At 46.1% G+C, this 14,240-nt stretch overlaps 2 protein-coding genes across 2 annotated transcripts; one reads left to right on the forward strand and one right to left on the reverse strand.

The window, feature by feature from the left end:
* Positions 1-9,691: 9,691 nt before the first annotated feature.
* On the reverse strand, positions 9,692-10,576 carry LOC128730164 (uncharacterized). Its single transcript, XM_053823199.1, has 4 exons — positions 10,399-10,576; positions 10,194-10,270; positions 9,979-10,135; positions 9,692-9,828 (listed from the first exon to the last, which is right to left on the reverse strand). The coding sequence occupies exons 1-4, from the start codon at positions 10,574-10,576 to the stop codon at positions 9,692-9,694; spliced, it is 549 nt and encodes a 182-aa protein (XP_053679174.1).
* A 2,509-nt stretch (positions 10,577-13,085) lies between these two features.
* LOC128730175 (uncharacterized) lies at positions 13,086-13,799 on the forward strand. The gene is made up of 3 exons (XM_053823210.1): positions 13,086-13,397; positions 13,497-13,641; positions 13,714-13,799. Exons 1-3 carry the CDS (start codon positions 13,086-13,088, stop codon positions 13,797-13,799), a joined length of 543 nt encoding a protein of 180 aa, XP_053679185.1.
* Positions 13,800-14,240: the final 441 nt, after the last annotated feature.

Consider the following 14,240-nt stretch of genomic DNA (forward strand, 5'->3'; position numbering starts at 1 on the left):
GACGACGACGATCGCCAATCCATTTGCACCTTATTTCTCTCACTTTCAATTCGGTCTGTTCACCATCGTCCGGGGGTTACTTCTTCACGCTGTACTGCACCCGATTCGGCTAGCAATGGCTATGGGAGAAATGCGGAGCAAAATAAATTGCAATAAATTTCACTTATCCTCGTGCACCTTCACGAGCCACGCCCGGTGCCACCCATTGGCTTCATCAACTTCATAACCGGAATCAAGACTCCTTGCAGCGCACCGATCTTCGTCCTGGTCGCTACCACCATCGTCCTGTGCCAGAAGACGCCGCTTGGCTTCCGGCAAACCGATCCCATTCTTTTTGACCTTATTTTTTTGTGGTGCCGCATTTTTCGGCGAGAAGGGTTTTTCCCCGAAGCTTTTACAAAACCCGTCACGCTCTGCGGTGCGCGCCACGTGATCGTGAAAGTCCGCACGGAACCGTGGAATCCTTCCGCGTTCACGTGAAACCCGTACCGTATGTATCCTTTCGCCGTTTGTCTTCGGAGGAATTGTAACGCGCCACCGAGGGCTGCTGCCGTTGACGTTGTGTTGCTATATTTTTTTTTTACGTCAAGCCCCTTTTTCACGTGGCCGCAGTATCTGCGCTTTGTAATGGGATTATTTGCGAACCGGTGGAATCCTCCTTGCGTGAAGCAGCAAAACGGGTAAATCGTCTGAAAACGCTGTGACGTGGAATCGAGTGGGGAATATTTCCACTGGCACTTCGTTTTTGTGTGGCTGGTCCGCTTTTCATCGCTATTTATCGTGGGACGTAATTTCGATGAACACACCCAACTCTAAAGTCACTGTTGCGTTTGTGGTGGCAGCGATACCGAGGGAGTCGCAATAAGCCGATAAACACTCAAAAAAAGCGACATTTAAATTGAAGAGGACGCCAAAAAGCTCAAGCTTTCACATTAACAGGAAGTCCACGCAAATAAAGCATTGTAAAGTTTGGCGACAAATTCAACTAAAAGCACGCGTCGAGTCACGTGTGCAGTCTTTGAGGAGGCACCTACAGAGAACGGCGTAACTACGCCATATGGAATGTCGGTGTTTGTTTTGGGAATCGTTGCTGACAGCATCCCAGCTCATGCTGAGCAAATTAAATTATTGCGGCACGGTTTCTTTCACAGAACCCTTTTCGAGTGCCACTAGCGCGTTAGGGAATGTGTCTTAAATGTCATAAATTTATTTCTCTCTTTAACCTTCCAGCTTTTGAGCCAGGTTTCGGTGGGATCATTCCTCTTCATTAGCGAAATCTTTAGGGAAGTATAAACATGACAAGAGATAGCGTTTCAAAATGGATTTATGCACTTCAAATCAAGCGCTTTAATCTACCATCTACATCGTAGTCTAGCTCGTTCTGTATCAACTCCTCGACCGATATTACCTCGAGGCAGGAAGCTGGCCTCAGTTGCACTGCTGTTTCGCATAAAGTACCGAACGATGCGGCAGTCATGCGAGTCCCCATCCACGCGACCACAGCAGTAAGTGCTCAAATCACGAGGGTCCAGTTAGGAACCGGCAAGTAATGGCTCTGATAAACGAAACGATGAAAGCCCCTTATCGGTGGATTTTTGCGTATGAATATTTTATGCGTTCGATGCGACCGTCCTGCTCGGTAATCGGTACCGAAAGCAGCCCACGAATTGCGCACACTAAACCATGCCAACAGCCTCGGCAACGCACCAGGCCATGTGGCCGTATGCGGAAAGGCCATATCCACGAGTACACGCCTTTGCGAAGGATGCGAAGCGGAGCCATGTTTTGGTCATAAATATTGCATAGCGTCAGCGTGAATTCGTTTTGAAAAAGGCTCCCAAACATCTTCACCAGCGCCACCACCTGGTGTGGGGCTCGGATGTTGCGGCAAAAATTGCGAAACCAGATGCGCACGTCGGCAGGTCGGCATGTAATCTCGGTGCGGTCGCGTTTTGCTGAAGGCTGCTGGTAGCGCTGTAGCCCGAGGCTGCTCACAAACACACACACGCGCCACCAATATCTAATCTACCAAAATATACTCGCACAAGCGTGCTGGCAGCAACAGGAAACATTGTGTCGTATCCTTTTCGCGCAAACTACAGCCCAAGCTGGTGGCTGTTCACGGTGTTAACGGTCGGTGACACATGCGGATCATAAATTACACTGTATGATAGGTACGGTGCTGGGATCGAACCCTGTGCTGTCACCTGGAACAAACGTGTGAGGGTTGCTGGGAATCCCTTCTCTTTAAGAATCCGCTGCAGACTGGAATGCATCGTCGGGAGGTAATAATTTAAAGCGAATTATGTCTGCGGTAAATGTAGGAGCCCAAGGAAGCAATTTTGTTACTCGAACAGTTTAATTTCACGCACGTGATCTGAGAAAAGCTTCATTGGTGAAGTGAGCTTGCAATTTTAGTGAGATTGTTCCTATTTAAACGCATCTTGGTTCACTATTTTGCACAGCAAGATTGACTTTTGATATGATGCATATTTTAGCAAATTTTCCATACTCTTATGTTGAGCCTTTTTAACGGCTTCAGAAAGCTTCCCAAACCTGCATCTTCTCAACTTTTCCGGCTCAACATCGACCGGATCAAGTTCAGGGCGGCATGCATAATTAAAACCATGCGCCGGAGTTTTAAACGGTGCCTTATGAAATAAATTATTCCTACCTCAGGTAGCGTGCAGTGAGCGAAGCTATTATTATACCTCATAAGTCCTCATGCTCAAAAATGGTAAGCTTTCCGCCTTCGAAACGCACTTTTTCACCATAATGTGTACCATCCGGTTGCGCCCTTGCGAGAACAACTCTAAGCCAATGTTAGCTTATAATGTCACTTTGCCACCGGTGAAAAATGCAAAAGCATTCATAAGCAGCGCCTTCACCGGCTTCCTCAAATCCATTCGCCATCGTGTCCTTGTGCTCGGGTGGTTCCCGAGATCGTGAATGGCTTTGAAATTAATTAACAGTATCCCTTGCACGACGGGCGCAGTGCTGCAGCACCGTTCGTCGCTACATGTACGCTCCTTGTTAGCTGGGTTTCGCCACCGTTGACGAGCGGATGGAATGGCGTCTCCAGCTTTTCGCGGCCACACTGCTCGGTTAGTACATTCAATCACAGCCGCCTGCCAACAACCTGGGCTCGTGTGACACTCAAGCGAGGGCGCATAAAGCGAACGCGATGATAAATACACCCGCTGAATGTATTCATGAAGGTACCGCAAATGAGAACCGGCTTGGTTGGCCAGGGTCGGTGCGAGGGTCTAACTTTACTATTATTGTTATTATTATTATTATGGTTGTTATTTTTATTGTTGCTCGCAGCCATCGCCACGTACTGACTCATGAAGGCGGCCGCCCAGCCCATGACGAGCGATCTGTGGCGGAGAAATGCCGACAACAAACAGCGGGAAATGGAAAGCTCATCCCAGCTAAAGCTCAGAACGGGCGCACGTGCCACCCATGTGTGACGGAGCGAATCGTCAGAAAATTGTCGCTATCATCCACGCGCATGTATGCGAATGTATGTGGTGGGCTCGTGCTGGGCAGGACGAAGGACGCCAGGATTATGGTTCGCACCGAGATGGTTCGCCTTCTCCAACATTAGCAAATAGAACGGTTGGTTCGCGGTGAGGCACAAATTACGACCAAGCTGCTGAATAATCATGGCTCCGCGCTTATCGGGATGATGTCGCAGGCGGGATTAGTGGTTTTACATTCGTTCGTGCGCACGTGTATGTATGCCTATTATTTTGTTTTTGAAACTGATGACACTTCAATTAGATTCAGCGTGCACGGGAGCGTACATTCGTTTTCAGGAGTTAATTTGCTTGTAAACTAACCGAACGAGGGCAAAGAAATGCCATTACGTTCAGCAAACGGCTTTCGTTTTATGAATGATGTCGCGCAGGCAACCGTTTTGAAGTGGGTAATAAAAAAATGTGAAAACAAAACAGCCGCGAACAGGAAAGTTACACATATTTTTACAACAACACCCGACGTCAAGTCAAGCCTGGTGGCAGCATCAGCTAACGGAAAAGGCAATCAGCATCGGGACCGGGAAGGCGGCAGAAGAAAAGTTTCCAGTTCGAAGCCCCTCAACTTTGCCTTCATTTTTGCGAAGCTTTTGTGCCCTTTTGTGACATAACATTGTTATTGGACGTATTGAGGGTGCGAGAAGCCAAGTTTTCCCACTCCTTAAGCTGTTCTGGAGGCGTCCTGTTTTTCGCCACCCGTTTCTGCTGGAAAGGAAACACCAACGGCTCGTGACCATGTACGTGAAGTCCCAAAAAAAAATACACGCTCGGTGTGTAAAAAGGGTTCGCATGTTTCTTCTCACGATTATCACAGGTCGAGAAGGGCTTGAGGAAAGAGACCGAGAAAAGCCGGTTGCTTTCGCAGATGCGCTGTCTGCAGTGGGTGATAATTTAAAAGTGCGGTTCCAAAATTGAATGCCATCGACGTTGTTGCCGCCGTCCCAACCGACGGTTTACCTTTCGAATGGGCGCCACACAAGAGGGTCCGGATAAAGTTGGAATCTAAACTTCCTCCCAAGCCGTACGAGCGGTTTAATAAAATCCTCCGACCAGGGCGTCATCATTCATCGGCATTGGCTTGAATAGGATGATGCATGTCATGTGTAAAAATCATACCAACTTCAACATATCGCGGCTACCCAACCAGACAAAACAGGGTAAACAGGACTAATCGCTGGAGCTTGGCCCTCTGTTGACCGATTCCACCCCTTTGTTGGCTTTACAATTTCAAGAGCCCCAACCATTCTCGTCGACCGTGCTTTTTCCGTCGGCAGAAGAAAAAGGGAGTTTTGTTTTGTGAGTCAAATGAAAAGTTTCGCCCCGGGGTACTAACGCAACCCCGGCTCGATCCCTGCGGGTCTCTACCGACATTTTGGCGACGCTGGAACTCGATTGCAACCGAGCGCGGGATCGTTGGGCGCTAGGAACCCGGACAGCCTTCCGATAACCGGAGTAGGTATTTGAATTTAAAGTTTCCTTCCAGCACTTAATGAAGAGCAAATTCAATTTACATTTCGTACATTTCGCAGCCATCATTGACGCCGTTCGTTCTCGAGATCCTGCCGGGAGCTCTTATCACCGTTAGCGTATCGGCACCAAAGGATGACATCCCGTTAGACGGGTGACTCCTCTCGTTTGCCAACCGATTTTCACTCTTCGCTGGCTTTTCTTCCTCGCTCTCGCTTGCTTTCTCGCTTCTTCGTGCGCTTCAGCGTTTGAGCGCTTGTTAAAATATCCTTTCCGTTCCATTCGCAGCGATTGGCGCGCTGCCAGAGCCGTAACAGCGCCCTCTGTTTCGCTATCCTGGAAGAAGGCTTGCAAGAAAAAATGAACCGTTCTATCGGTCTCCCGGCTTTTCTTAGTTTCGCATCCAAAAACCCCGCGGGTGAATTCCTGGAGGCTGAATTTCCATTGCAAATGAGGCAATCCCGTGGCGATGCCGTGGTGTTTTACCTTCCGTCATCGTCAGCCGATTGGCGGGAAGCGATGCTAAACCGCTCTGGCAAGAATGCTTCTCAGATCGCTCCAGCTGAGGAGGGTGAAGGTGTGACAGAAAAAAGAGAAACACCAGGATCGGAAATTGAAAGAGCAAAAGAAGGGGAAAAAAAAGAACACGAATATACAGCCCGCAAGACAAAAAGAAGCATAATTGATCCAAAATGGAATCACGTCCTATGGGGGCATCGAATAAAAAGGGCAAACGGGTCCAGGAATGCGACCCGCAAGACATTTTCATCGGTCCCGTTGATCGCTGCCGGTGGGTTTGTTCCCGCGATTGATAGCCACGACGCGATTGAATGACGTGGGTAGCGTAAACAATAATTAAGCTGGCAAATAGAATAGGCAAAAAATGTGCCAGGAAATTGTGCGCGTGGACATTCCACATCCGGCCCGTTTCGCCGGATGGTGAGATTTGTTTTCGCAACTCTTCAACCGGTGGGCCTGGTCGACCCTTTAAACCACGATCATAGAAGCAAGAGGCGTCATTTCCGCTTGACATCGGCCTCGTTAAGCTAACAAGTTGGTGGTGCTTCGTAATCTAATTCCAAGAGGATGCCGAGATGGAAAAAGAGTACGTAGGATATAAAACGCCCTACACTCGTTTGTTTGATGTAAAACTTCCAAGAAACCAGCTAGTTTCTCGCTCGATTCGAAGTACTGTATAGGTGAATGGTTCTGTATGAAATGATATAGTGCCTCAATGAAAGCTCTCATTTGTGCAACCCGCTGGGAAACGGAAAACGGGGAAAACTTTTCAATACATGTGCCACATCAAAAGCATATGTTGTGCGAACAATTTAATGCCAATGCTCCAGGGATTGTTGCCGGCGGATCCTTCCATAATGTGCTGTCACTAGCAAAAACCATATCGAAGGCGGGCTATAACGCGCCCTTTTATCATCAACCGTGTGTGACTCGTTCGATGTAGTCATTATCGTTCGCTTCAACATTATTGCCCCCGGGGCAGGATCTATCTATATTCCAGCACACCCACCGGGGGCCAATTGGGGGCGTTGGACGTTGAAGTGAAACACGACATGCGTGAATGTTTAATTTTCGGTCAGAACCATTCACGAGGCAAGGCTAGTAGAAGCAAACCTCACAATTTTTCATAATATCATATACTGCTTCATATATTTCAATGCTTCAAAGGAAAGCCATTGGTGATTCCTTATTTTATCTAAAGATATGTCATTTTGAATTCTCGATCATTCACATTGATAATTTTTTATTTAAAACTATTTGTACACATTTGTTTATGAGAATGTTTTATATCAAAAGTTAGAAAAACAATGCCTTAATAATTCACTCACCAAATTTAATGTAATTTTGGCCCAGATCAAACACGAGATAAAGAGAAAAACTTTAAAACGTTCGTGTCAAATAGCCTTCAATGAATGAAGTTCTTTCATTCCTACAATAACGTTCTCAAACGAGCGCAAAGTGTCATAAAGCAAACATCAAAGCATTTGATGCGTTCACCGGAAGGCACAGCAGCCAGATACGTGAAAATTTCCTCAATTTGCTTCCCCATTTCTGACTCCCGCTCAAACGAGACGATTCCAGCTCGCATACCACATTCAGATGGTGTGGTGCAAGAGGCAATAGGGCACCTTCGTAGGTACAGCTGTATAGTGTTGCGTTCGTATGCGCAAGTTTTCCAATTACATGCAGGTGTTGGAGCTCCATGTTGGCGTGTAATCGAATTGACGAATGGCAAGCGCAGCAGGGTGATGGACGTCCCAGAATCAAGCCACCTTAGCACGATTAGCTTTCCCCTGAGCTCGTGCCAATGTCAATGGCTCGGTTCCGGTTGTCTGTGATGGTCTTTCACCGACAGGCGGAAGTCGCTATGAGAAAGTGAAAGCACACGAATGCCAAACGGAACTGCTGAACAAGGCAAAATTGGACAGATTTGACGTGACACCGGCTGGGGAAACTGTGCTATGTTGGATTTGTCCCGTAACGCCCCCGAGCACACACGCCTTGGGACAAATTCTCACTCTGCCTTTGTCAATCCATGCGTTAACCGGAAGAAGCAATATTGCGTCGAAAAGGACAAAAAACACAGAAAAATACAAACACCACATACCAACAGGAGGCGTGGAAGTGTGAGATGTCAGCACGCGATGCCAAATTGAAATATTAATCCATCGAACGAGCCAACTCAACTTCCGCCGAGGGTTGTTAACATTAGCCCCCTGTCTGTGACGACATTCCACACGGATCACAATCACGGTACCGACTCAAATTTCTCGCACAAATTGAACTTCCGCTTCACACTGCCTTGGTCCGTTTGGCACCTCGTCTTGAGCGCTACTTTCCACTGTACACTTACACCTTTCGTATTGTATTTTCCAGAACAGACGCGCGTGTCAAAGCAGTAAAGCACAGGAGCACGAAATTCCACAACAACGTTTCGGTTCGAGCTGCTCGACGTGCTCCGAAATACTGACTGTAAGTTCGCATTCGTTCGGCTCCAGCACCATCATAAGATAACGGTTCGGCTGCCGAGAGCACTGAGAGTGTGGATGTTGCCTCGATGAACCGCGAGAATTGGTGACTTTTCTCAGCATCCTGGCGTTCGGTAGGTCGCATAAGAGACGGAAGAAGCAGATAAACAATGAACCGAAAACACTGAATCACGTGCTCCTTCATTGTCTGGTTATCAATACCCGTACCTGCCGTTAGGCAGCCGCCTATCCCCGGAGACCACCAAACGAAGCCACGGAGCACAGGCGTCCTAAGCGTGAGAGCATGCGGTTGCATAGCGACCATGGTCAATGATTTGTGCTTCGCTTTGTCGGATGAATATCCCCGCTGTAGGTTGTGTGTGTTTTCTCTCTTCATCTCTCCATCCTTCTTTTGCTCTCGTTCTCGTTCGTTGATGCACATTATTCTGTATTTTTTCATTGGGAAAGTGTACCCGCTCATAAACGTTGGCGCGAATTCTTTGTCTCCCGCGATGTCCAGCACGTTGGCGATGGGCATTTTAGTCCGCTGTAATCTCGGTCACATAATTCTCGTTTATGCCCTTTTCCTCGATGGGAAGCAGCCGAACGAAAAGCTGTCGGTGTTCCCCCAGGGTGCTATCGGCAACCGAACGTGTGCAGCTGTATCGTGTTTAGAACGCGACGATGGGTTAATGAAACTGGTCTATGAAGAGGATATGAATACAAACGTTCGTGAGTGTAGCAGCAACTGAGCAGGTCTGTTGTATATAGCAAAGGCAGCTGCAGACTGTCTTTTCAACAGGCAATGGTTTCGATCCGCGTCGCACGATAAGCACATACGCTACAATTGACTGAATGAAATTTGAAAATATTGTTATTGAAAAAGACCAGGCGTCTCCATTATATGTTAACGCATGGTGTAAATATTCAGTATCGTGAAACTAGTAGTTCGCTTAAAAAATATTACGTTTTATTTAAAAACAAATCTTTTACAAACCTGTGTTAATATATCTGTATGGTAGGAGAACCCACACAATGATGTGTCATTCGGACTTAAAGAAATGTTTTAAAGTATTGTGATAAATGACCAGGCGTCTCCATTGTACATCTAAACATGTCGTTCAGACAAAACAAAATTCAGACAAAGTTCGCTTAGTAATCATATTTGTAATCATACATATTATATACTTAAAATATACATTCAAAAGGAATACAAATGTCATATTTATGTAACAAATTTAATGTAGCATATAAGCATCCAAAATAAATTATTGATTTTCGTAAATTGAGTCAAAGTAATGTAAATATATTTTAAACGCTGATGGCTATGCTTGTTCAATTTATGATGAGCGAATCAACTACTCGTTTAAGTATCAACGTTAAGTTTAGTGAATAAAGAACATATTGCTTTTCTGACTCAACAACCATGCGTGATTTACAAATACGATTGACAGTATGACCCAACAAGTGATTTCATACTTGTAAAAAATTACTCTTCCATAAATCTGATTTGAAACAGCTCACATCACCACTTTGATGCAAGTCAAATATATTAGTTCATCGTGATATGCCATCCTCAAGATATAATCGGTCCAGTCATCTTCGTAGTTTAGCGGCTTATCATGCCAGTAAACTTATTCGCTAGTCGATTGCTCTTGTTTCCGGATTTTGGGCGACAGATTCAACCAACCATAACGGTTAAGAGATGAATCCTCCCACCCCTAACAGAATATCAGTCGGCCGACTTTCCATCTCGTGCTTCGTCAGTTTGGCTCGTTCCTGTCGGATGGCATCGTAGGCTCCTCTCGTAATCCATACTTCCATCGCGAAGTAAACTTCACCATCGTTCCGCCAGACGATGCCCGGAAAAGATAGGTGGTCCCAAGTGGTTGATGGAAAGAAGAATAAGCAAATAAATCTCTGAATGCATGAACCAATTTGCCGCCGAAACAGCCCATGAACGCAATTAACCGCAGCAAACCTACCACTGGCCAAAATCAAAACGACGCCCCAGATCGAAAGAAGCGTACTGGATGTGACCGCACCTCGGAATGCGAATAAGATGGCCAGCCAGCAGTAGAAGCAGAACGACATATGACACCACAGATGTACCATGTACAGCTTCAGCAGGAACGTCTTTCTCTGCAACTCACGCGGAGAGGTATGAGTTAGATTGAATATTATTTAACACCAACCTTACCGTCATGATTGCCACCATCAACACTAACGACATTAGACAATCCAGTCCACTCGCAACGCACAGAAAAATGAACGTGACTGAAAGCAGAACGATGCACACTTAATACGTGAACAAATCCATTTTCACGCGTGCCCACATCCGGTAGAGCAATATCGCTCGAAGAGTCGCGATTTCAATATCGCTCCAATCACATAAATGCACTCACATTGATTGCATGTTTGTTCCGGTATGCTGATGTCAGCTTCCGTATTGCCCGCGGTGCAATTATCGAATCCGATAATTTGACTTGCGCGATTCGAGTTCACGATGGCACTGATTGACATGAACATATTGCAGCCTGCGTAAAAGTAGCACAATGCTTTGAATGTCACACCGGAGCACATTTTTGAAGGCTTTTGTTAAATTTTTGTCGGATCACAAAACTTCGTGCTTCTCTGCTTGTCTGCTATAGTTCTACACAGTAGGACGAATATGGAACGACTAACCCGGATGATCCCAATCAACGAACATCTATTCGACATGATCGCCAAATTTTGCCATATGGATTTCATCATATGGATGATCTCCACGACCTACGACGAAAAGCACAACGGCATTGTATGGGAGACGAATTTGTTTATTTGAATTTTCGAAGAATCGCCCGAGAGCAAAAACACCGCGAGGAGCGCCTAGGCAGCCATTGAGTGAAAAATTACAAGCGAAGAGTGTTTTCCAATGTGATTGGTGGGAAATGTAATGAGAATTGTTATTGCTTGAGGCGATGTTGCATAAACAAAATCGTGAAAAGGCGTACCGGGTTGATGGTTGATGATGAATTGCGGATTCTAGACAATTTATGACGTTGTTGAAGGAAAGAAATCTCTCTGCTGGTATTTTCATGCATAATTGCAGTGGTGTCTCAATTTCAACGTTATGATAACTGTTGTAAAGTAAGTAAAAAATGCGAGAAAAAAACAAGCTTTTAACCTACCTGCTTTCTGCCGTGAATGGCCTACGGTACAGAAAACCTTATCCGCCGTGTAATGAGCAACTCTCAACTGTGATGCAGATGGAGAAGAAAAATTCCAACCCCGCAGCGAGGCTTACTGCAAAGCAAAATGAACCGAAGCATCCGAACAATTTATGCTATTTCCAGGTCCGGTTTCCGAATGCTCGCGCAGACAAGAAGCACAGAGAACGGCGTTTCCGTACGCTTGCCATTCGTTTATCCAGCATTTTGGCCCTTGCCCTTACGGTGCCGTCCGGTTAGCGAGCAATTTCCACAGTTGTTCGGTGTCTTAGTAAATTTCGTGCCACCCAAAGTGGACTGCACAGAAGTCTGCTGTACATTCATGCCTACTCTTTCACAGAGCAGAAGCCACCGAAGCCATCGTTGCAATATTGCAACCCACCGCTCCAAACCGCTACAATAAGCAATAACGACTTAACAATCTTTACCATTCTGCCATCCGTTTCGCCATTGCATTTCATCCGATGTCCTCTCGACACCGCATTCGGTATCCGGCGGTAAATGCAACGGATGTGCAACGGGCGAGCATCCTCATGCCTTTCGCGTCGTAGCATCGAGACAAACTTCAATCACAACCACACACGCCCAGCCAAATGGAGGCTCATCGTTGGGCTGTTCAAACACGCTGCCAAAGTGGCGAAGTTCAGCCCAAGTCTGTCGAGATGTACCGGTTGGGACGCAACCGATGCAACCGGTCCGGAACCGGTTGGCGGTGGGCACAGAAAGGGAAGCATAAAAACAATTTCCCTCTGCCGGATGCCGTCACATTTCCGCAATGGAAAGCGACCGATGGAACGAGGGCCCGGTAGGCTGTTTGGCACGGTTCCAAATGCTGGAAGGTTGGCGCGATGCAGGGAATGGAAGCTGAAATAACGTTGGTAAAACGGTTTTATTGCCGTTTCTTGGCTGCGCTTCGGTTGGGCTGGATCAGCTTCCTAATTGTGCGGTGAAGGTATGGATCGGAAGAAGCCCACCAACCGACGAGCCGGAGCTGGTTGGTCGGGAAAATGGGAGGAAAGAACCACACAATCAGCCCACGAAATCCGACGTGCCGAATCATAATGCAATTCGATTTTCGTTCATTCTTTTTCTTCTCTCGCTCAGACACGTTGGTTCAAAATTTTCCCCGAATGGCTACTCATTTTGGTGGACTTTTTTGCACTCCCACTCCCGAGGCTTGATTTTACTGAAATGGCTGGAAAATATTCCCCTTGCCCACTCCATCTGTGCTGGTGAAAGGAATCTTGCCATGGTTGAAATTGGTCCTAGAAGGCGGCAAAAACAAAACCAACAAAAAAGAGAAAACAGAAGTGTGACAACTAATAAATTATCGGTGCTTTCTGTAAATAACGCGCTTCTCTTGAAGGGTCGACGTGGAAAAAAACAAATAACCGGATGAAAAATGGGAAAGCATTAAGAGAGAGAAAGTGTGAACCATTTTGAACGGGAAAATCCTTTTACCAGCAGGGCTGCTGTGGCAAGCTGTACGCGTGGGGCTTTCAAATCCAGTAAACGGTAATCTGTTTATGATGGATGTTGAACGAGATTTGTTGTTTTTGTTCTTACGCCGTACCTCTTTCAGCAGCTGGAGCCAATTATTTTATATAAATTGCAAATATTTCTCCATCCTAAAGTATGTCGGATAAACGCTTCGAAACATGTGTGCCTTTATATAAACATAAGTACAACTTTTTCTACTCGTATTTTCAGCTCCAATCCATTTTGAATGCCCAGTAGTATTATTTTTCACTGGCTTTTCTGCATTTTTGTGAGAGGGCATCGCAGGTTGCCTTGGTTAGAATGGAGGAACTTTTTTCACGGCAACTGTAACTGTCAATTGAAGTGTCAACCATTTTATTTCATCGTTTCGCGTCTACGCCGCCATGTGCAGCCGTGACTCCTATCGCGTGTTCGGATATTTTCTCGGTTTCCTGTGGATGATCAGTGCCGTTTACTACACCGCCGAGACAATCGAACTACTGAAACTAATGAAACTCCAGTGTGGTGCTCGGAAGGGTAGCACAAAAGCTGCTGAACCGCAGGACACTGGCCTCGCTCGGTTGCAGTTCGACGACGAAATGATTGGTAAAGTTTGTGAATTCTACACCCACCTGGATGTGTTCTTGCCATATCACATCATCACGACCATTATCAAGATGACGCCCGGTGCTCTGTTGGTGGTTGGAATCTTTAAGGTAAAGCCACCGCCTTCTTTGATGGTGCGGCCTCTTCAGCGCGTCAGCGCAAACATGATGTGCTAGGCTATCACACCAGCTCGTTTCTTCTATCCTTAGAGCAACATCACGTTAGTACAGGTCTTTGCAGTGTACGGAATTCTCGAGGAGTCTTTCTTCGTCATCGTTTTCTCTAAGATATTCGCCGTCATCCAAACCTTTGACAAGAACGTGTGGATCTACTGGATAATTGTGATATTCTGCCGTAAGCCGTTTTCGCTTGGCACGTGCACCTTGCCTTTTAACGTTTCTTTCTTTCGTTCATTTTCACCGTTAGTGAAGCTGTTTTTCTCCATTTGGATACTACTTGGGGTGTACGCGGCACTTCAACCACCCTCGAGGCAACGGACAGCACGAGTCTAGTAATGAACATCAAAGGTCTTCGCAAGCCATACCAAAACTCAACACACCAAAGGAGCTTTTTCTTTGGAAATATGAATGCTATTTACTAATTACTTCGTTTACTACCTGAACAGCGACATAAATACACCGGTGTGGGGGAATAATATTCAGCTTTTAACAGGAATGCCACGCGTACACGATTGCTAACAACGTTATAACTTCACAAAAAGATGGGCGTGAAAATAAAATAATATTAGTAATTAAAATAATAAGAGCCATTTCATCGTAGCTATTGTCAACATCTTTTCAGTGACCATGAGTCCTTCCAGGCGTCTGCATAATCACGATTCCTTTCCTCTACTATGTACAATGAACTTTTCAAGGACACGGTCCATGTGCGTGTCCTTCTTTGACACGTCGTAAGCTGCAGCGTCCTTTGCTGATGGGATATTATTTACATCT

The sequence above is a fragment of the Anopheles nili genome, chromosome 2, assembly GCF_943737925.1.
Source record: "Anopheles nili chromosome 2, idAnoNiliSN_F5_01, whole genome shotgun sequence".
NCBI lineage: Eukaryota > Metazoa > Arthropoda > Insecta > Diptera > Culicidae > Anopheles > Anopheles nili.

Bases quoted from the DNA above. Each gene is read 5' to 3' on its own strand.
- LOC128730164 (XM_053823199.1), bottom strand. From the start codon at position 10,576: ATGTGCTCCGGTGTGACATTCAAAGCATTGTGCTACTTTTACGCAGGC. The intron at 10,136-10,193 runs GTAAGGTTGGTG...CGTGAGTTGCAG, and splicing joins TGATGGTGGCAATCATGACG to AGAAAGACGTTCCTGCTGAA. The intron at 9,829-9,978 runs GTAGGTTTGCTG...ACGATGGTGAAG, and splicing joins CGTTTTGATTTTGGCCAGTG to TTTACTTCGCGATGGAAGTA.
- LOC128730175 (XM_053823210.1), top strand. From the start codon at position 13,086: ATGTGCAGCCGTGACTCCTATCGCGTGTTCGGATATTTTCTCGGTTTC. The intron at 13,398-13,496 runs GTAAAGCCACCG...TTCTATCCTTAG, and splicing joins TGGTGGTTGGAATCTTTAAG to AGCAACATCACGTTAGTACA. The intron at 13,642-13,713 runs GTAAGCCGTTTT...TTTCACCGTTAG, and splicing joins GATAATTGTGATATTCTGCC to TGAAGCTGTTTTTCTCCATT.